The 20,903-nt window shown below is 41.1% G+C and overlaps 1 protein-coding gene across 1 annotated transcript in view; it reads left to right on the top strand.

Annotated features, from left to right (window-relative positions):
- CNTN5 (contactin 5) overlaps window positions 1-20,903 on the top strand; it is a 294,289-nt gene that overhangs the window by 20,813 nt on the left and 252,573 nt on the right. The window contains exons 4-5 of the mRNA XM_068395332.1: window positions 8,014-8,137; window positions 16,312-16,487. Coding sequence (XP_068251433.1) covers window positions 8,014-8,137; window positions 16,312-16,487 — 300 coding nt within the window. The remainder of the gene's footprint in view (window positions 1-8,013; window positions 8,138-16,311; window positions 16,488-20,903) is intronic.

Raw genomic sequence — 20,903 nt, 5'->3', positions numbered from 1 at the left:
TGGTATTTGCATTGCTCAGCAAGAAGAACTAAAGAACACTTGATTTTTTTTCATCATTAATTGAGGGAGAGAATGAAAGTGTCTCTGTATGTGAGAGAGAAACCACACTTTGGCTACTGTCTGAGATGTGGAATACACAGATTCCAGTTTCCATTCACATGAGACTTTAAATACTTGTTGCGAAGAAGTCAAATAGTCCAGTATTTTGTGAGTGCAAATGTGCTGTAAGGAGAACTTTGGAATTCAAAGGATGTTTGAATACTGCTCTCAAGAATACTCAAGAATTTTAAAAGAGGGATTTTACTAAAATTTGGAATGTTTTCCATATCCTTACCTTTCCGGGCAATACCAGTTCAAGCACTAAATCCTAATGACAGTGCTTAGTGCTTTTAATTGCCTAGATTGAAAATGGCAACTTAAAATTTGTAAAGGGACCGCAAACTAGCTGTTACATTGCTTGGTTGCAGTGCATACCTGTAATCCCAAGATATATCTGCCACTCTACAATAATTCACAGGTCTCATAGCACTTAAAGAACTCATAGTACAGTTCAGTTCAATATCAATATATTTATTAATTATCTGGACAAGGGGATCGAGTGCACCCTCAGTAAGTTCACAGTCGACAACAAGTTGGGCGGGAGTGTTGATCTACTGGACGGTAGAAAGGCTCTGCAGAGGGATCTGGATGGGCTGGATCGATGGGCCGAGGTCAACTGTATGAGGTTCAACAAGGCCAAGTGTCGGGTCCTGCACTTGGGGCACAACAACCCCATGCAATGCTACGGGCTTGGGGAAGAGTGGCTGGAAAACTGCCTGGCAGAAAAGGACCTGGGGATGTTGATCGAAGGCCAGCTGAATATGAGCCAGTAGTGTGCCGAGGTGACCAAGAACGCCAACAGCATCCTGACTTGTGTCAGAAACAGTGTGGCCAGCAGGACTAATGAAGTGATTGTCCCTCTGTATTCGGCACTGGTGAGGCCGCACCTTGAATACTGTGTTCAGTTCTGGGCCCCTCACTACAAGAAAGACATTGAGGTGCTGGAGAGAGTCCAAAGAAGGGCAACAAAGCTGGTGAAGGGTCTGGAGAACAAGTCTTATGAGGAGTGGCTGAAGAAACTGGGGTTGTTTATCCTGGAGAAAATGAGGCTGAGGAGAGACCTTATTGCTGTCTACAAGTACCTGAAAGGAGGTTGTAGCAAGGAGGGTGGAGGCCAGGGGAGGTTTAGATTGGATATCAGGAAAAATTTCTTCACTGAAAGGATTATCAAGCAGTGGCACAGGCTGCCCAGGGAAGTGGTGGAGTCACCATCCCTGGAGGTATTTAAAAGACTAGTAGATGTGATGCTTAGGGATATTGTTTAGTGGTGGACTTGGTAGTGTTAGGTTATTGGTTGGACTATGATTCATAAATAAGGTACAGAAAACTGGTTGGGTGAATACAAGCCTGTGTGAAGAACAGAAATATTTCTCTTGAGAAATTAAAATAGTAAATTGAAATATACATATGCTTAATATATACGTTAAATATTCATCTCTTTTTATGTTCTTCCTTAAGTTAGAAAAAATAAAGCATGGAGTTCAAATCCTCCTATGCACACTCACACAGGACTGTCCTGTTTAAGAGCATGGGTCACTGTTAATTAAAACATGCGTGCAAACAAACCTAACGCTTTTGGATCCCTGAATGGATCAGAAAACATACATGTGAATAAAAATGTGTGTGTGTGTATACATATATAGCATATATATGCACATATACAAAGATATATAAATTAAATATAATAAAGAAATAAGGAGAATAAGAAAAGGCCCAGGAGGTTTCCCCCAAAAAAGCACCCAAAACAGAAGAAGCAGCCAACAGTTCCTGAATGAGAGCATTTTATTTCAAGGTCAGCTTGAGACAGAAAGGGCGGGTGGCGCAGGGCTCCCCTTGTCCACGGCTGTGGGGAGCCTCCAGCTGCCTGTGGAACCATGGCGCAGTGCAAAGTGGGGCTGTATGTGCATCCTTGTCCTTAGGGCAATGGCTTTGTCGAAAGCTGCAGAAATCTGTGGCTGAGCGGCTGTGGAGGGAGGGGCTGGGAGGGCGCCATGGTCAGGTCTTGTCCCTGTCTGGGCCAGCGACTGTAAAAAGCAGGATAACAAACAAAGAGAGCAGCCACCCTGGCTCACCGTGGGCAACCCCTGCCCAGGGCTCTCCCTGCCTCAGGCCAAGATTGTCAGTCCCACACCTCCCTGGCAGCCAGGAGACACCCGTCCCATGGTGGCATGGGCCACAACCAGCCTGCCCCTCACAGTGACAGTGCCACTGCATCACTGGGTTGGTGCCAAGAGCTGCTGTCATATTTGATTCCTTAACTTTGTGTCGGTGTCCTTGTAGAAGATAGCGAATCTCTCTGGCCATGTGGCTGAGGATGGGAATGTGTCATGGTCTCCTCTTGTCCCTGTGTGGGCCAGCGGTTGTAAAATAACGACAAACAAAGGGAGCAGCCACCCTGGCTCATCATGGGCAACCCCTGCCCAGGGATCTGCCAGATTCCTGATTCCTTAACTTATTGTCAGCGTCCTTGTAGAAGGCAGAGAATTTCTGTGGCCAAGGACATGAGTGCGCCATGGTCTGGTCCTTTCTTTGTGTGAGCCCCCAGCTCTAGAAGACAAAGGAAGAGCAGCCGCCATCTGTCATGGCACGGGCAGCCCCTGCCTCTCTGCCTGGGCCCAGCAGCCCTGCCCTCCCCTTCCTGCCCTCCTCCCTGCCCTCTCGCCTCAGCCCTCACTCACCCGCCTGCTCACCTCCAGTCTGGGCTGCGTCACCACGCAGCCCTGTTTATACCCATCCTGGGCAGCTGTGTCACCAACCTGCTGTGACACAGACATCACCAACATTCTGACCACTGTGACACAGCCACCACATCACCAGAGGGAGCCAGGGCTGATGGAAGGCCCAGCTCTCGGCTGCCTGGGGAAACAGGGCTGTCGCTCTTCAGCCTTGTTCAAACGCAGTGGGATGGACAAACCCCATAACTCAGGCCCATGGAGAAAACAGCCAACATAGAGAGCCAGCTGTCACTCCTGTCTGTGTGGGGACAGCCTCTCACGTGGGGCTGTGGTCATCTCACTGCCCCTCACCATCCTGTTCCAGCCCACCTCCCCTGGGCCTCCTCCTTGATGTCAGGGCCAGGGCAGGGCGAGGTGGAGCTCAGCACAAGAGTGCAGACAAATAAACATGGTGCCAGGAGGGATACACGAGGGCATCTCACATCGCACTAAATGCTTATTTTAATCCCAGTTGTAACACCTAAAAGTCCGCTGTCTCCATGCATGGACAGTTAGCTCACACCTGGCTGCACAGAGCAGGGTTCAGGTGCCTGGAAACAGGCTCCGCAGTGTCACCTCAGGTGCTGCGAGGACCCTCACCTGTAGCCACTACACCAGGACAGGGCAGGGCTGGTGTGAATCTGGCACTGTACTGGTCTGCTCTGCCTGGGGGTCTCAGACATCACACGACCTCTCAAATAACACTGGGTATTTATCTGTTAGGAACTGAACACCCTGTACAGATTAATTCACATGCTTGAAGTTGGGTCTGCAGTGCACTTTGGACACCCTGGGGTGTCTGGCCTGATCCCAAGAGGACACTTCAGAGACCTCCCATAGATCCTGTGTCATATACGGCAGCTCTACGGCCAGGAGGAGTCAGGGCAGAGGAGGGAATTTGAGCCTGGAAAAAGGCGGTGAAGGCGTTGCTTTAGTTTTTGTCTTTGTTTCTCACTACACAAGTCTTATTTTAACTGGAAGTAAGTTTTCCCAAGTTGAGCCTGTTTCACCCATGACAGTAACTTGTAAGGGATCTCTCTGTCTTCATCTCAGCCCAGGAGCTTTTTGAACCTGTTTTCTCCCCTGGGGAGTGAGTGAGCGGCTGGTTGGCGCCTGGCAGACGGCCAAGGTTAACCTGCCCCAGTGTGCAATGTGCTGCAGTAACGCTGTGTGGAGTGTATGTACTGTAGATAGAGGGGGTGAGTGGTGGTCATTTTAGCTTATGAACTCTTCTGCTATATGTTTCTCAAATGGTTAGTGTTTCTAATCCTGTAAAAATCTGAACACATACGTAAGCCTGTTTGCTTCCGTAGGATAGTTCATATGTGTAAAGCTGCTCAAGTGGGTTTTATAATCAGGCCCTTTTTTTCTCTTTTTCCTTGGCAATCATCCATTTCTACTGTCATCTAAAAATCTAACCCTCATCTTGGTTACTCGTGAGACTAGCATAAGGTCTCAAAGAACATACTGCTACAAGTGTTCATGATCAAACTGTGCTAAGACCCAGAGATTAATTTTTCAAGGAAGACTCTCATCAGAAAGAGCAGACTGATGCAATTGATTAGATTTGGGACTAATAACCAGAGTTAATCCTGATGTCGGCTTTCTTGAGCTTAATTGAGCAGTCCTACAGTCTAGTTTGTAAAAGGACACATGAACAATTTCTGCAAATATTAATCAATGTGCAGTTATGCTGTATGCTGAAGAAATTGTATCTAGGTTTTTGATGGTGACTAAATATGTGTTTAATAAGTGATGCAATACTCTTAAAAGAGAAATTAAGCAATTCCCAGTTGTACTATGGGAAATTCTTGTGGTCACCCACTTCAGACAGAATCCTCAAGCACAATCATGTCAAGCTCTCCTAAGCATTTGCTAATGTTATTAATGTAGATACAGCTTGGAATTCCTGAATCAAGTAATGCACCAAGATTGGCATTGACACCAAAGTTATTGAAAAGTGAACTTTTAACCCCATTTACCACTTAACTGAATGTTTTAAATTATAAATTATGGTTCCTTAAGTGTCTTCTTTGATAGCAAAATGTTGAAAACTGCTAATAAGTAATTGTTACTTAAAATAACAGCTGATAAGTTCATAAGATGGCAAAAGACAGCCAAAATTTTATTAAACTATCTCCTGAAAGTTCATAGTTTTATTCTGCAATGTTAGAAATCTGTGTATTATGAGTGGTGCCATGCACATACACATTTGTTTTTTTAATTTGTTCTAGGAAAAATGGATTAATTACATAAATTTAGGGTGACTATTCACATGGCTCACTTTCAGAGATTTCAGGCTGTGGAGTCACCATTCAGTCCAATTCACTCCTTAGTTCTGGCTCCAAGACTGACTAATCTTGCAGCTCTGCAGCTTCACGCTATGACTCTCTGCATGCCTCGCAACCTAGCTTTACCTCCATTATCTGTATTAGGGGAAGGGAAATGAGGTTTGCATCCCTAAGACTCATCCCACAATGAAACAGCAACATTAACAGGGTGTGCACTGGCTTCTGGGAAATGTTCTTCTCAAGTCTCACAGTTTCAATGCAGCTTTAAACTCCCCAGATAGGAAAGATAATATAATAATTCCCAACTGGTGTTCCAGGCTAATTTTGGAAGAGTCAAGGACTTTCCATTACCTTTAATGGGAAGTTAAGTGCTAGCTAAACTATGTGTCCATCATTGATACAACTACTGAAGCCTTCACAAAGCTTCATTTTATTTGAGATTTTATTAGCATTATGTACAAGAAAATTAAAAGTTTTCTCTTTAATTATAAGCCAGTCTGTGATTTAATTTGAAAAAAATAGTTTTAAAATATTTTCTAAAATATTTAAATGAAATACTTGTATCTGCAGTATGTTTCCTTCATTGCTTTTGAAATAAAGAGAGGAGGCATAGAACACTTAAGATTTTCAGTTTCAAGTCTGACACTGGAGTTTAAATGAAGATTGTATCATTAGGCAATCTGTTATGTTTTCTTGCACATCACATATCACCCCCCACTGCATTTTATTTAATCAGTCCTTTATTAAGCCTAATAATTTATAAATATATAGTCTTGTCTTTTCAGCCAATGCTTTGGTCTCTTCAGAATAGACCCTTTTCTTCAATTATTCTGTTGCAGTCCAGATGATCTAACTAAGAATTAATTTAGTCAATTTAGCTACAAACTGATGAACATATTCATTATTATGTTGCTTCTGAGTCTCCAAATAAACTCTCCAAATAGTACTCCATTTGAAATGCCGATAAGCAGCTAACTACATCTTTCCATCTTTTAGGAGCATGACTTGCATGCACTGAACTTTCTCTGTTACCTTTGTCTTCACTGCAGGCAGAAGTAAAACCTGTTCTTCTCATTCCACGTAGCACAAGTATCCATTTGGCCATTACCATTAAGAATGCCAGCCTCCACCTAAAGAGTTCATGTTATTTTTCCAAAAGGAAAGTGCAACACAGTATTTCAGTACTACTATTGCAAATAGTACAGGTAGAAAGAACACTTGTACTGCTAGTGACACCAGCACCTACCTAGCATTGTATCTTTTTATTTTCTTTCCAGCAATCCTAGACTGTGTCATATTTTATCTACAGAGTTACTGCTAGGGAGAAGATAAAATCATTAATGTTCATGAATATACTCCCCATCCATACATGTACTAATCTGCATGGAATAACACCTAAATCTAAACCCATGATTTAGTTTTGCATTCATTAATTAACTCTTGGTTTTGCTAGACCCTAGCTTGATGAGAGCTCTGATTATTTATGCCTACATTCATTAGTATTTTCTCTTGTGCAATGTAAGAAGCGGGTAACCAAATTTTAAGGAACAATCCATACAATGTTTTTGTACCCACATTTTCCTTTCTTAAAATAAGGTTTCCACCTGATTCCATTGCCCCTGTGGCAGCCTTAGCTGTAGTACTAAATCTTAGTACTGGAGTTATTTTAACTTCAATAATATAAGCTTATATCAAAAATCAGTTATTGTGGTTGGTTTTTTTTTTAAATAATGCAGATATCTATCCCAGAAAATATATTTCTACCAATACACCCAACTGAACTAATGTACCTAAACATGGAAATACTGTAAATATACAGAACAGCAATCTGCACTCCTTTACAGTCCTACAAAAAGGGCTAATAAACTTGAACATTATGCAAACCAGAAACTATTAATTGCTGCTGCTCTTATTTGCTGCCTTTACAAATTGACAGGCTAATTATTTTAATCTATTTCAGTAGAAGCATACATACCTAAAAATAAAGATATTTTCAAAATCTGCATTTGAATAGCAGTGTAAAAAGATGAAAAACTAAGTGTGTAATAAGTGTATAGTGACTAAAATGGAAGGTTGAATAGCATAATGGGTTTTCATGTGGTCTTTTCACTGTATGACAATAATAGGATTGAGAAACCAGAGTCTGGAGCAAGTCTAAGTTGATTAAAATTCCATTCTTCTAGTGCACATTGAGCATTTTAGTTATTCAGACCTACGTGATCAGGAATGCTATACTTGCAACCTTTCACTTTTTAAAGCCAACACTTCCTTCTTCACAATATGAATGAATTTGAGTCATAGATGTATTCTAAGCCTCTATCCAGCTTTTCTTGTTCAAAAATGTAAATTAATGTGAAGATATAGATACATGCCAAAATTAGAGACAACAGTGGAGGTAAATGAAATGTCAGATTTTGCTATATATTATTTAATAGTAGTCACCAGTTGTTACCATTAATTTTACAAGTGATTTTTCTTAGCAACTGCTTGACATAAAGGGGAAAACTGTCTAAGTTCTAGTGAGATAAGCTGCTGCAAGCAGCAGGAAATTTTTTTTACCTTGCTCTCTATAAACAGTGTTAACTCCTCTTGCTGGCTTAATTCTCTTGAGCTGCTCATTAAACTGCAGGCCAAAATATTTCTGATGAGAAAGCCATTTTAAGCCATGATGATAAATCGTAATATGATTAAATCATAATATGTATTTTATTGATAACTTAGCAATATTTCTTCCTTATCTTTTTTTTTTTTCTTTTAACTATTACTTTTTAATATAGCATCTGAAGTAATGTTATATGAAGCTCTGGAAAACAAACATAATTTTACATACTTTAATCTCACTTTATAAAAACTATACAACATTTACATTTATTCAGACATCCTAAACTATAGCACTTCTGTTTCCACAGAAAGTGTTGATTATGGGCCGGTGTTTGTACAAGAGCCAGATGATGTGATCTTTCCAACTGATTCTGAGGAGAAGAAAATATCTCTGAATTGTCAAGCTCATGGAAATCCTACTCCCACATACAGGTACCTGTTTCAGAATTTTTTTTTTAATGTTCAGGATATTGCAATCGTACTCTGAGAGTTAGTGTGCTTTGGAGAACAACATAACAGAAACAGCTCCATGACATAAATGGCTTTCCTGATTGAATGCTTTTTCTGATTCTGAATAAGCAAGGAGGATAAGTCATAGCGAGTAAAGGCAAAGCGATATGTGAAGTTGCAAGTTATGTTTTCTGTGCGCCATATCTATACATGTGGAGGGACTTCTTTTGTCCAGTTTTTTTACTTGTGTCTGTAACAGATGACTAGATCAAAATCTTTAATTGTTTTTTTCAAAATATCTATAAAGCTACAAAATACTATCCCATTTTATAGGGAAAGCAGTAAAGAACAGGTACATTGAATGGCATGTCTGTGCAATACAGGATATCATGGCTGAGCCAAAACTGGTGTCTTTTCACTCACGAGTCCACCATTTTATTCCTTTACAACCATTGTCTGTTGCCTACTTTTCCATACAGACTATTATGCCATAGTTATCTACTATACAGATTTGTTATGAAACACCTGTGAATGTGAGAGTTCAGTTTATTAATGGTGTCCACTTACAGGTGGGAGCAGTATGTTGCAGTCACCTTATCCATTTGCTATATCTGACTGCTCATTATTTATATGAATTACAAGTGATGTAGGAGGGCTGGGGGAACATATGGTCAATTATTTTTTCTATACACCCTTTATCTTTTCTCATAGAGTCATTCTTCACTTATAAAGGGAACTCATATAAACGGAACTTCACTTATAAAGGACTCTTATTGTGTTTTTTCATAGGTGACAGTCATCAAGTCTGCATTTTATTTTTTATCTATTACACTTATTTCACCTGTGGATTCTGTAGTATTCTGGATGAATTATCCTTAGACTTATTTGAACCACAAAACTTGCATTGCTATGGCTGGAAGAAATTCAAGGGCAGTATCATCTGTAGATATCCCCATCACAACAGCACTGAATCTGCCTCTTTGCAAGAGATGTGAGTCATTAAATGGATCTGATGCATGGCACAACCATCCCAAACAGCACAGGCATGACTAAGTCATGTAACATGGGATTAGGAATGAGTGGCCAGAAATTCTTCAAACTGGAATTTTGAAATGAAACCCTCACCGTGTGGGACATTGCATTCTTCCTTATTGACATTGCTTGTGCAATTTCTATTACGTATTTGTTGCTTTGTTGGTAAAAAGAAAATGTATATTAGTTCCACATACTGTTACAAGTGCTATCAGTCCATTAAACATAGCATGTGACCATGGAGAAAAGGCACAAATTCCCACCAAAAGAGGGGAACCCTATGTTCAGCCCTCCCTCATTATTACTGTGGAGATTTTGTCCTTGGAGAACCTGTGTCATCTCCTTTCTTTCTTGGCCCAACTGTTTTCCCAGTGGAATTCAATCAACAAATACAGACTTTCAGCATATTTTAAAGGGTGGCTACAAAGAGGACAGAGGCTCTTCACAAAGAGCCACATTGAAAAGGCAAGGCGCAACAGAGACAAAAGAGGTTTCATACAAGAGAAGTTTCATCTCAATATAAGAAAGTAACTGTTTACTGTGAGAATAATCATTCTCTGGAACAACCTACTCAGGGACATTGTAGAATCCCCATTACTGGAGGTTTTCAAGATGCAATTGAACAAGGTGAAGATAATCTCATCTAGGTTACCTTTCCCATGAAAGCTGGACCACAAGGTCCCTTCCAGCCTGGGCTGTTTCATGATTTTGTGATATCCATTCCTTCAGTTCTCCGGAGATTAACTGGTGTCAGTAGCCTCATAAGCAAACTTTCCTGACTACTGTTCATGCAAGGAAAACTTTGACCTGAAAGGCCTAATTCTAACAACGCAGTTTAACTACTTCTCCTTCTCTTGCTGCCACTTACCTGTACAGCATATGCCATACACACTACCATTTAGGGGAAGGGAAAAGAGATGTAAATTACTTTGTGAGGAATATACTGTTCTCCAGGGCAGGTGCAGAGGGAATTTAGCCTCAAAAAAAGGCTATAGATCTGCAAAGATTTGTTGTACGTCACTGCTCAACCTTTGGCATATAAAATAGTGAAGAGAAGGGGTATTTCCATATCACCAAACACCCTGCCTTATTATCTACAAGCAATTATCTACTGGACAATAGGGATCTTTATTTACATGGACTGTGAGGCCCATGTTGCTAAGAACTATTTCCAGCCAAAAACAAAGCACAGTACAGCACAGTACAACATTATTTTTTTTAAAGCTACATTAAAAGAACATTTAATTCCAAAATTAAGTTGTCTCTGCCAGTTTAATTAATTTCCTTAATCCATGTAACTTATGACACTGTGTTCATAACATGTTTACAAATTCTTTTTTTTTTGCTAGGACACTACTTTTTAACAGAATGGAGACTGCTTACATTATTTCAGATTTTCTTCTTCCTTGCTTTTTTCCCCTTGTTCAAGATCCACCCTGAAATAACAATTTTTAATTTATTGAGTTGCAGTCATTAAGGTATCTAGATGCATTGATTTAGGGCATAACTCCCTGAGATAAACTGATTCTATTTGCTCAGCATTCTGCAAATCATACTTTAGTGTCACAAGTCAGGGCCCATACAATGAAGAACATAACTGAGACACCTTTGATGAGGAATACAGACATTCACAAGCTTCCTGTGGGATCTCACAGGTCACCAGTGTTACTGAGTTAAAGGCATGTGCAGAATTCCCTGAGATGCTGCTTCGCTACGCTGCTTTCACTGCTTGTGAAACACTGTGTTTCCTAATTTACTTAGGACACATATAAGCTGGTTAGAAATTTTTTGTCAGTATCATTTTCTGATTGAAAAGGCAGTTGAAAAACATTTCTTAAAATTATTTTCTGTCTGCTTAAGCCAAATTAGAATATTTTTAAATATTATCTGTCACTTGTCTTCAAGAAAAAATGTAGCTGATTTTCCCTATCAGCTCATTACCTTTTAAGTATTGTATTTGGGTTTCTGTCCTCCCCGATCAGTCAGGGTACCTAGAAAGTAACGTCATACAATTTGGTGTTGCTTTTCCTCTAATGTGCTTAGATTATATGAGGGGAGTACAATCATTCAGGATGGACCCCAAGATGTATAGGCAGGCAGCCATCAAGATCCAAAGTTTTGGAGTAGCATTACAAAAACATATTTTTGCATTGAATTTAACTGCAAATGAAACTAAGTGAAGAAAGCTAATTAAAGCAACATGAATTTTGTGTCAGTTCCCATTTGGAAATGCCAAAACACATAATATTGACATTTTCCTTATCTAAATCTCCCATAATTTCTGGATCAATTAATTTTGCATTTTTATTTCATATATATATATATATATATGTAAAAGTTAGCTTTCATTACAATTTCATTCAAAATCTTAAATCATTAATAAGTTGTTCAAGATGAAAAATTCCTCTTCTTTTTAGCTCTGCTATGAATAAATCTCTTTATAAATGTGATGAATCTTACAGACATTTCCTTAATACCTTTACAATATAAAGATATTGCCAACAGTGTTACATTTCTTACTTTAAATGAAGCAGAGATCCTCTGTGATCAAAAGTCCAATTATGAAAAAAAAAGGAGCAAATAGTAGTTTCACAGTTCACCTGAATTCTGGCAATTCTGACCTTTGGATTAAGAAAAATTCAGAGCTACTGCAGCTGAATTCTGCTGTCTGTACCTTATTCACCATGAATGTTAACAAGAGGGTGAACTGGTAATCATTTTGCTTCATTCAAGTTGCCTCTGGGGTCTAGATGTTGCCAAGTTCTTCCAGTCTTTGTTGAACTCTGGCAAAGCTTGGAAGTGCCTGACAGCTTCCTGAGGCAATTTTGAAATTGCAGACTGCCTGTGAACTAACAATGAAGGAAATACCTGTGCATCATAATAGCTGTGCCATACCTGTTTACACTGCTTATCTCTTCTTTGCATTCTTTTAACAGTTTCATGTTCTATACAGTTTGACACAAAAGCAAATCTAAAAAGTCTTCTTATGTGAATTATTCTTAAACTGAGATATTGCACGCCTCCCAGAGGTTATTGCAGAGTGCTGGAGTCTATTAATCTACCACATAAAATCTTTTCTCTTGCAGTCAGTGGACTATTACAGGGTTTGCTGTTTCAGTCTTTGGAGATGAATGAGAGGGCTGAGGATTTTTGGTTGAGAATATCCAGGGGAAAAAAAAAACAAAACAAAACAACCCCAAAACCCACTCACACAGCAGAAAAAATATGAGACTCTTAGGTTACTTCTGAAACCTTGGAAAAAGAAGTGTTAATTCGGGAATTATTTAATACTTTGGCTCAGGTGTGATACTTTCTAATATATTTCCTACAGCCTGTCCTTTTCCACCTTATCTTCACTCCCATCGCTGCCTCTCCTGTTCAGGCTTCTCATTTCACTCCCAAACACCTCCCAAAGTTAGTATTCCCTCTGCTGGCTCCTCATCTGATCTGGGCTTCCATTTACCTGTTAGCTGCCAGGCATTACCCTTGAGCAGGCGCCAGCTAATTGCAGTCTCCCCTGGACCTGTCTTCTCTGAATTTCGTGTATCCTGGCCCAGATATTATTTTGCCTTTGTCCATTACCAACATCCTTTGTTTTACAATAGCCTCCATACATCACTCTACCTGCCTGCTCTTCACAGGCCTTGCTCTTCTACTTTCTGTGTTTAAATCAGGTTTCTCTATTTCTTGGTCCCAGAAGAACAAATGCTGCAAGAATGAAAAAGAAAGGTTCCTTGCTGTCATGCAGTGCAGACTCAGCTCTGCAAATGCTAAGCTCATCTGAGACTAAGGCTTTAATGATAAAACATGAATTGAAACCTTGATTATCATAAACACGATAAAAGTCCTATTTTTGACATAAAGGACTCGTGGGCGACTTCAACTTGCCGGATGTCTGCTGGAAATACAACATGGCTGAGAGGAAGCAATCTAGGAGATTCCTCGAATGTGTGGAGGACAACTTCCTCATGCAAGTGGTAAATGAGCCCACTAGAGGAGGGGCCCTGCTTGACCTGTTGTTTATGAACAGAGAAGGACTAGTGGGAGATGTGAGGGTCGGTGGCCGTCTTGGGAGTAGCGACCATGAAATGTTAGAGTTTTCGATAGTGGGGGAAGTAAGGAGGGGCAAGAGTAGAACTTCTGCCTTAGATTTCCGGCGGGCTGACTTTAGCCTGTTTAAGAGGCTGGTGGAGAGAGTCCCTTGGCAATCGGTCCTGAAGGGCAAAGGAGTCCAGGAAGGCTGGACATGCTTCAAAAGGGAATTGTTAAATATTCAGGAGCAGGCTGTCCCAGTCTGTAGGAATACAAGCCGTCGGGGAAAAAGACCAGCCTGGTTAAACAGGGAACTTAGACTAGAACTTAAGGAAAAAAAGAGAACCTACTTGCTCTGGAAGAAGGGTCGGGTAACTTGGGAGGTCTATAGGGACGTGGCCAGGTCATGTAGGGAGAAGATTAGAAGGGCCAAAGCTCAATTAGAGCTTGATTTGGCTGCTACAGTCAAAGATAACAAAAAAAGCTTTTACAAATACATCAACAGCAAAAGGAGGGTCAAGGAGAGCCTCCACTACTTGCTGAATGAGGAGGGTAGTGTAGTGTCAGGGGATGAGGAAAAGGCAGAGGTGCTCAATGCCTTCTTTGCCTCGGTCTTTAATGTCAGGACCGGTTGTCCTCAGGAGACTCGGCCCCCAGAGCCTGAAGTTAGGGACGGGGGGCTGTGTGAACCTCCCAGGATCCAGGAGGAGACGGTTAGTGACCTGCTGTGCCAGTTGGACACCCACAAGGCTATGGGCCCAGATGGGATTCACCCCAGACTAATGAAGGAACTGGCAAATGAACTTGCCAAACCACTCTCGATTACCTACCGGCAGTCCTGGTTAACTGGAGAAGTTCCAGCTGACTGGAAATTAGCAAACGTAACACCCATCTACAAGAAGGGTCGGAAGGACGATCCAGGGAACTATAGGCCTGTCAGCCTGACGTCGGTGCCAGGCAAGGTGATGGAACAGATCATCCTGAGTGCCATTACACGGCACATGCAGGACAATCGGGGCATCGGGGCCAGCCAACATGGATTCATGAAAGGCAGGTCCTGCTTGACCAACCTGGTCTCCTTCTATGACCAAGTGACCTGCTTAGTAGATGAGGGCAGGGCTGTGGATGTAGTCTATCTAGACTTCAGTCAGGCATTCGACACTGTCTCCCACAGCATCCTCCTAGACAAACTGGCTGCCCGGGCTTGGATGGGTGGACTCTTCAATGGGTTAAAAACTGGCTGGATGGCCGAGCCCAGAGAGTGGTGGTGAATGGGGCAAAGTCCAGCTGGCGGCCGGTTACTAGCCGAGTTCCCCAGGGCTCAGTTCTGGGGCCGGTGCTGTTCAATATCTTTAGAGATGATCTAGACGTAGGGATTGAGTGCACCCTCAGTAAATTTGCAGATGACACCAAGCTGGGTGGGAGTGTCGATCTGCTGGAGGGTAGGAAGGCCCTACAGAGGGATCTGGACAGGTTAGATAGATGGGCCAAGACCAACGGCATGAGGTTCAACAAGAACAAGTGCCGGGTCTTACACTTCAGCCACAACAACCCCATGCAGCTCTACAGGCTGGGGGAAGAGTGGTTAGAAAGCGGCCCGGTGGAAAGAGACCTGGGGATGCTGATCGACAGCTGGCTAAACATGAGCCAGCAGTGTGCCCAGGTGGCCAAGAAGGCCAATGGCATCCTGGCCTCTATTAGGAACAGTGTAGCCAGCCTGTCTAGGGAAGTGATCGTCCCTCTGTACTCGGCACTGGTGAGGCCGCACCTTGAGTACTGTGTTCAGTTCTGGGCCCCACACTTCAAGAAAGATATTAAGGTGTTGGAGCGAGTCCAGAGGAGGGCGACCAAGCTGGTGAAGGGTCTGGAGGGTCTGACCTACAAGGAACGGCTGAGGGAGCTGGGGTTGTTTAGCCTGGAGAAGAGGAGACTCCGAGGTGACCTTATTGCAGTCTACAACTACCTGAAGGGAGGTGGTAGTGAAGTGGGAGTTGGCCTCTTCTCCCGGGCAACTAGCGATAGGACAAGAGGACACAGCCTCAAGCTTCACCAGGGGAGGTTCAGGTTGGACATTAGGAAGAATTTCTTTTCAGAAAGGGTTATTAGACATTGGAATGGGCTGCCCAGGGAGGTGGTAGAGTCACTATCTCTGGATGTGTTTAAGAAAAGACTGGACATGGCACTTAGTGCCACGGTCTAGTTGACAGGGTGGTGTCAGGGCAATGGTTGGACCCGATGATCCCTGAGGTCTCTTCCAACCTGGTTGATTCGGTGATTCTGTGATTCATCTGCTATACAGGTTTCAAGTCAGAAGCCTTTGTGAACAACAGTTTTTTGAGGGGAAAAAAAAAGTTACTAATTTCATAGAATCATAGAATCATAGAATGGTTTGGGTTGGAAGGGACCTTAAAGATCACCGAGTTCCTACCCTCCTGCCATAGGCAGGGACACCTTTCCGCTAGATCAGGTTGCTCAAAGCCCCTTTCAATCTGGCCTTAAACACTGCCAGGGAAGGGGCATCCACAGCTTCTCTGGGCAACCTGCTCCACTGTCTCACTACCCTCACAGTCAAGAATTTCTTCCTAGTATCTAATCTAAATCTACCCTCTTTCAGTTTAAAAACGTTCCCCCTCGTCCTATCACTACAGGCCCTTGTAAGAAGTCCCTCCCCCGCTTTCCTGTAGGCCCCTTCAGGTACTGGAAGGCTGCTAGAAGGTCTCCCCGGAGCCTTCTCTTCTCCAGTTTGAACAGCCCCAGCTCTCTCAGCCTGTCTTCATAGGAGAGGTGCTCCAGCCCTCTGATCACCCTCGTGGCCCTCCTCCTTTGATTTAGCATAGGCACAACAAAGAATATGCTTTCTCGTCAGAGGCTGAAGATCTGTTTTTACTTGTGTTTTTCATAAAAACTTAGCTTTTGTCAGGCACATGTTGTGGAATGTCTCCATCCAAAGCTTTGCCAAAGTAAGGGGTTACTGCAAAGGCTATCTTTGAGTAGCCGTCATCCTTATAACAACTGTCAGGTTCTGTATACTAAGTTTGATGCCTTCTTTTGGTCATAAAATGCTCAAGCAGTTTCTTTCTTTTTTTCCTAAGATGGCTTCGAAATGGAACTGAAATCGACATTGAAAGTGATTATCGCTTCAGTTTAGTAGAAGGAAGTTTGATCATCAACAACCCCAGTGAAATGAAGGATTCTGGACAGTACCAGTGCTTAACCACCAACATGTTTGGCAGTGTTTTAAGCAGAGAGGCTGTTCTTCAGTTTGCATGTGAGTAACAATGTATGTATATATGTATATAAATATACATGTTTTATGTCCATCTTTTTGCATACGTATCATACATACATTCATACATTATGAGGCTGAGGGGTTTTTTTGTAGCTGTTAATGGAAACTGAAAACTTCATAGCTTTTGAAATTCTTCACTACACATACTTTCCAGAAGCTATCAACAATTCATGATCCCGAGTAAATGGTATGGTCTATCTATAGCATGCTCTTTTTCAAACATATGATCAGGAAAAACAGGCCCAGAATTTAAGATATTCTACCTCAAATTCTGACTTCCCTTCAGCACTGTACAGGAAGGTAATGAACACCTGTTTAGTATTTTATCTAGGTAAACCTCACCATGAGTGTTTTTTCAGCCTGAAACAGCTCTGAGAAAACTCTGCCACATCTTTTAGACAAGAAAACTATCAGAAAACAAATCACTTGGTTAGATAACCTGACAACTGGTAAATATAGATAGTTCCAGGGCTCTGAACCTCAGATTTCTGTTCCCATTTCAGGAGCATGGGTAACAGATGTCCATTCGACCCCCAGCTGAAAAAAATAATGCAGAGAAAGTGAGAGCTGGAGCTCAAACATCAAAAAGCCTATGAGTTTCAGAAGCTACATCCACAGTTCATTCAGGAACTCATGTACTTCTAGTTACAATATTATCTCCTCCAATAAAACAAATTTAGATAAGGTTGTAAAAAAAAAGAATAGAAAGAAGTGGTTGGGTTTGGTGGGTTTATTTTTATTGGATTTTTAAATTATTATTAGCTTGCACACCTGCTTTTGCAGGTATCAAAACTTTTATACTACAATGGTTTGAATGTGATTTTTGTTCATTAAAGTACTTGGGAATTGTAATGAAATTTTATCAGACAAGGTTAATGGAGGAATGCTAGCTGAAAGAGCTGAGGTGTAGCAAACAATGCTGAAGAACTTGTGAGAGAGAAGAGGCTGTTATAAAAACACGGAAATTTTTAAAAAAGGATAGAGAGTCATAACACGTTGAAGTTCTTTCAGAAGTTCATGAGCAACCCCTTCACAAGAGCGGTTTCAAGTTCAATGTGTATTTGTTGTTCAACTTGTTTGTAGCATGAAATTCTCTCTTCTGCTCTTGATTTAATGCTTCTTCAAATCCTTGATCTTAAATGGCTGGTATGTTCTTATTGAAGCAATATTTGTATCATGCAGCAACTCACATTATAAATTGATGTCACCATACTGTAAACTCATAGCAACCTATCAGAAGCTTATATCACAGAAATGTTTTAGTAAGTCAGATCCAAAGTAAATTTAAAATAAAGATTTTCATTGTGGTTTTAGCTTTAAAATATCTAAGACACTGTCTTGAATTTGACCAGAAAGTTCAGGTAAATTTTCTTGAAGCAATGAATGGAATACTTTCATCCTGTTGTCTTGGGTGGTAAAAAGTTTACACAGGTCCCAAAGTGTTAATACTAATTATTTCCTTTAGGAAACTGAAATGTGCTTTTCAGATGCTTAAAGGAAAGGTCTTTACAGCATGAAGGATGGTTTTATGATTTAAAACATAATATTTTGGAGACCTCTTACTTCATATCTAGAATAACTTCTGTAGTGTAATCACAATTTCTGAAATAATTATGAAATTTTCTATATTAAGATACTTTAACCAAGTAATATTTAACATCTCATTTATCAATAACTCTTTTTCTTACATTTAAATTCATTAATTACCTGAAAACAACCTTGGGTGAGGTAGTATGCAATCAAATGGTCTTTAGATTAGACTACGTTCATTCAGTAATTATCATTGAGCTCTAAAGCATTACATCAATAGTCAGAAATAGACTAGACAAAGATTAGCTTACATTACCCTGAAATAAATATAAGAATTTTTAAAATGTCATGTTTGTGATGAAATACTGTAAAATGAAATTTCAGTATAGTTGAAGTAAGACATTGTACAGTATTGCTTGTTAAAAGAAGGCTTGCATGTCTCCAGCTGTTTTCAGTAAGACAGAAAGTAAAGCATTGAAAAAGATTTTTGTAATGAAAGGTCCTAACCTTAAAGTAATTAAAGTAACTTGTGCCCTGCAATTTTACTGGGCGGTAATGGCTTGAAGGGTAATTTGTAATCTGAACGATAAACCAAGACATTTCTACACAGAGCTACACATAATGTGATTCAGTTTCTCATTTTTCACTGAAAACCACGGATTCCAGAAGCTTAGAAACTTACCACTTTCACAGAAAAAATTTAAAAATTAAGTTGGACTTACTTGAATGCATGGTTTGTACTGCTGTGGAAAATAGTTACGTCTTTGCAGCTTGAAGAGCTGTTCTAATTAAAGAAAGAAATGGCATACAACTCAAAAGGAAACAACAGGGACCATTAAACAAGGCCTTTGACACTGTCTTACAGGAAAAAACATGTACTGTGATATGCCTATGCAAAATATCACGAAACTTGAAAAAGGAGAGCATTTTTATTGCATTGACTCTTAGTTTTCTCACAATTGCATGGCCAAAAGCCCAGTTACTATGGTTATTATCATGTAGTTCAGCATTGGTGATGCATTACAAAAATAAATGTTTGTGTGCTATATAATTTACATATGTGTGCATAATTAAAATCGGACTTTGAAATACTTAAACGATGTCTTTGGATTTGAAAGAGAAAGATATATAAAATGAAAATTATTTTATACATGTTTAGAGATATAACATTTAAAAGAAATAGCCTCCTGTATCACTGGCTATTTTTATGGAGCGAAGCAGAAAGGCCAGTTACGTGAAGTTAAAGGTCTGCTCAAAATTTTAAACTATCATAGCAAATCATAGAATCATAGAATTGTTTCAGTTGGAAGGGACCTTAAAGATTTGAACACAGAAAAAGTTCTCCACGTTTTTCCTTTTCTTTGCCTTTCCTATGATCTCTCATGCCCAAGGTGAAGCTGTTTTATGCAAATCAGAATTCTTGTTTACAAAAATCGTATGTCTAAAGTCCCCTTTCAGAAGTTTGCTTATAGCAGGTTGTTAAAAAGATAAAAAGCTATCAGCTTGCTACAGGTTCAAACGTCATTTTAACTTCACAGTCACAAGGAATAGTTCATATTCCTTGTGATGCATAGAGTTCATATTCCTGCCCACATACAGGTGGGGTGGCCCTGTATATTAGGGAGTGTTTTGACTGTCTAGAGCTTGAGGATGGTGATGATAGGGTCGAGTGTTTATGGGGAAGGCCAACAGGCAGATATCATGGTGGGGGTCTGCTATAGACCACCCAATCAGGATGAAGAGGCAGACAAAATATTCTATAAGCAGCTAGGAGAAGTCATGCAATCAGTAGCCCTTGCTCTCGCAGGGGACTTTAACTTATTGGATGTCTGCTGGAAATACAATACAGCAGAGAGGAAACAGTCTCAGAGGTTGCTGGAGTGTGTGGTAGATGACTTCCTGACACAGCTGGTGAGTGAGCCAACTAGGGAAGGTGCCCTGATGGACCTCTTGTTTGCAAAGAGGGAAGGATTTGTGGGTGATGTGATGGTTGGAGGCCATCTTGGGTATAGCAATCATGAAATGATAGAGTTTTCAATTCCTGGAGAAATAAGGAAGGGGATCAACAGAACTGCTACCTTGGACTTCCAAAGGGCAGACTTTGGCCTGTTTAGGAGACTGGTTGACAGAGTCCCTTGGGAGGCAATCCTGAAGGGCAAAGGAGTCCAGGAAGGCTGAAAACTCTTTAAGAAAGAAATCTTAAAGGCGCAGGAGTAGGCTGTCCCCATGTGCCGAAAGACGAGCTGGCAAGAGAAGACCAGCCTGGCTGAACAGAGAGCTTTGGCTGGAACTCAGGAAAAAAAGGAGAGTTTATGAGCTTTGGAAGAAGGGGCACACCAATCAGGAGGACTACAAGGATGTTGTGAGGCTATACAGGGAAAAACTTAGAAGGGCCAAAGCCCAGCTAGAACTTAATCTGGCCACTGCTGTAAAAAGCAATAAAAAATGTTTTTATAAATACATTAACAACAAGAGGACGGCCAAGGAGAATCTCCATCCTTTACTGGATGAGGGAGGAAACATGGCGACAAAGAATGAGGAAAAGGCTGAGGTGTTTAATGCCTTCTTTGCCTCGGTCTGTAGTAGTAAGACGAGTTGTTCTCTGGGTACCCAGCCTCATGAGCTGGAGAACAGAGACAGAAAGCAGAGTGAAGCCCCCATAATGGGGAAATGGTTAATGACCTGCTATGTCACTTAGACATGCACAAGTCTATGGGGCCGGATGGGATCCACGCAAGGGTACTGAGAGAGCTGGTGGAAGTGCTCACCAAGCCACTTTCCATCATTTACCAGCAGTCCTGGCTAACTGGGGAGATCCCAGGTGACTGGAAATTAGCAAATGTGACACCCATCTACAAGAAGGGC

This window comes from Nyctibius grandis, chromosome 2 (genome assembly GCF_013368605.1).
Source record: "Nyctibius grandis isolate bNycGra1 chromosome 2, bNycGra1.pri, whole genome shotgun sequence".
Classification (NCBI taxonomy): domain Eukaryota; kingdom Metazoa; phylum Chordata; class Aves; order Nyctibiiformes; family Nyctibiidae; genus Nyctibius; species Nyctibius grandis.
This window is presented reverse-complemented; position numbering and strand designations above follow the sequence as displayed.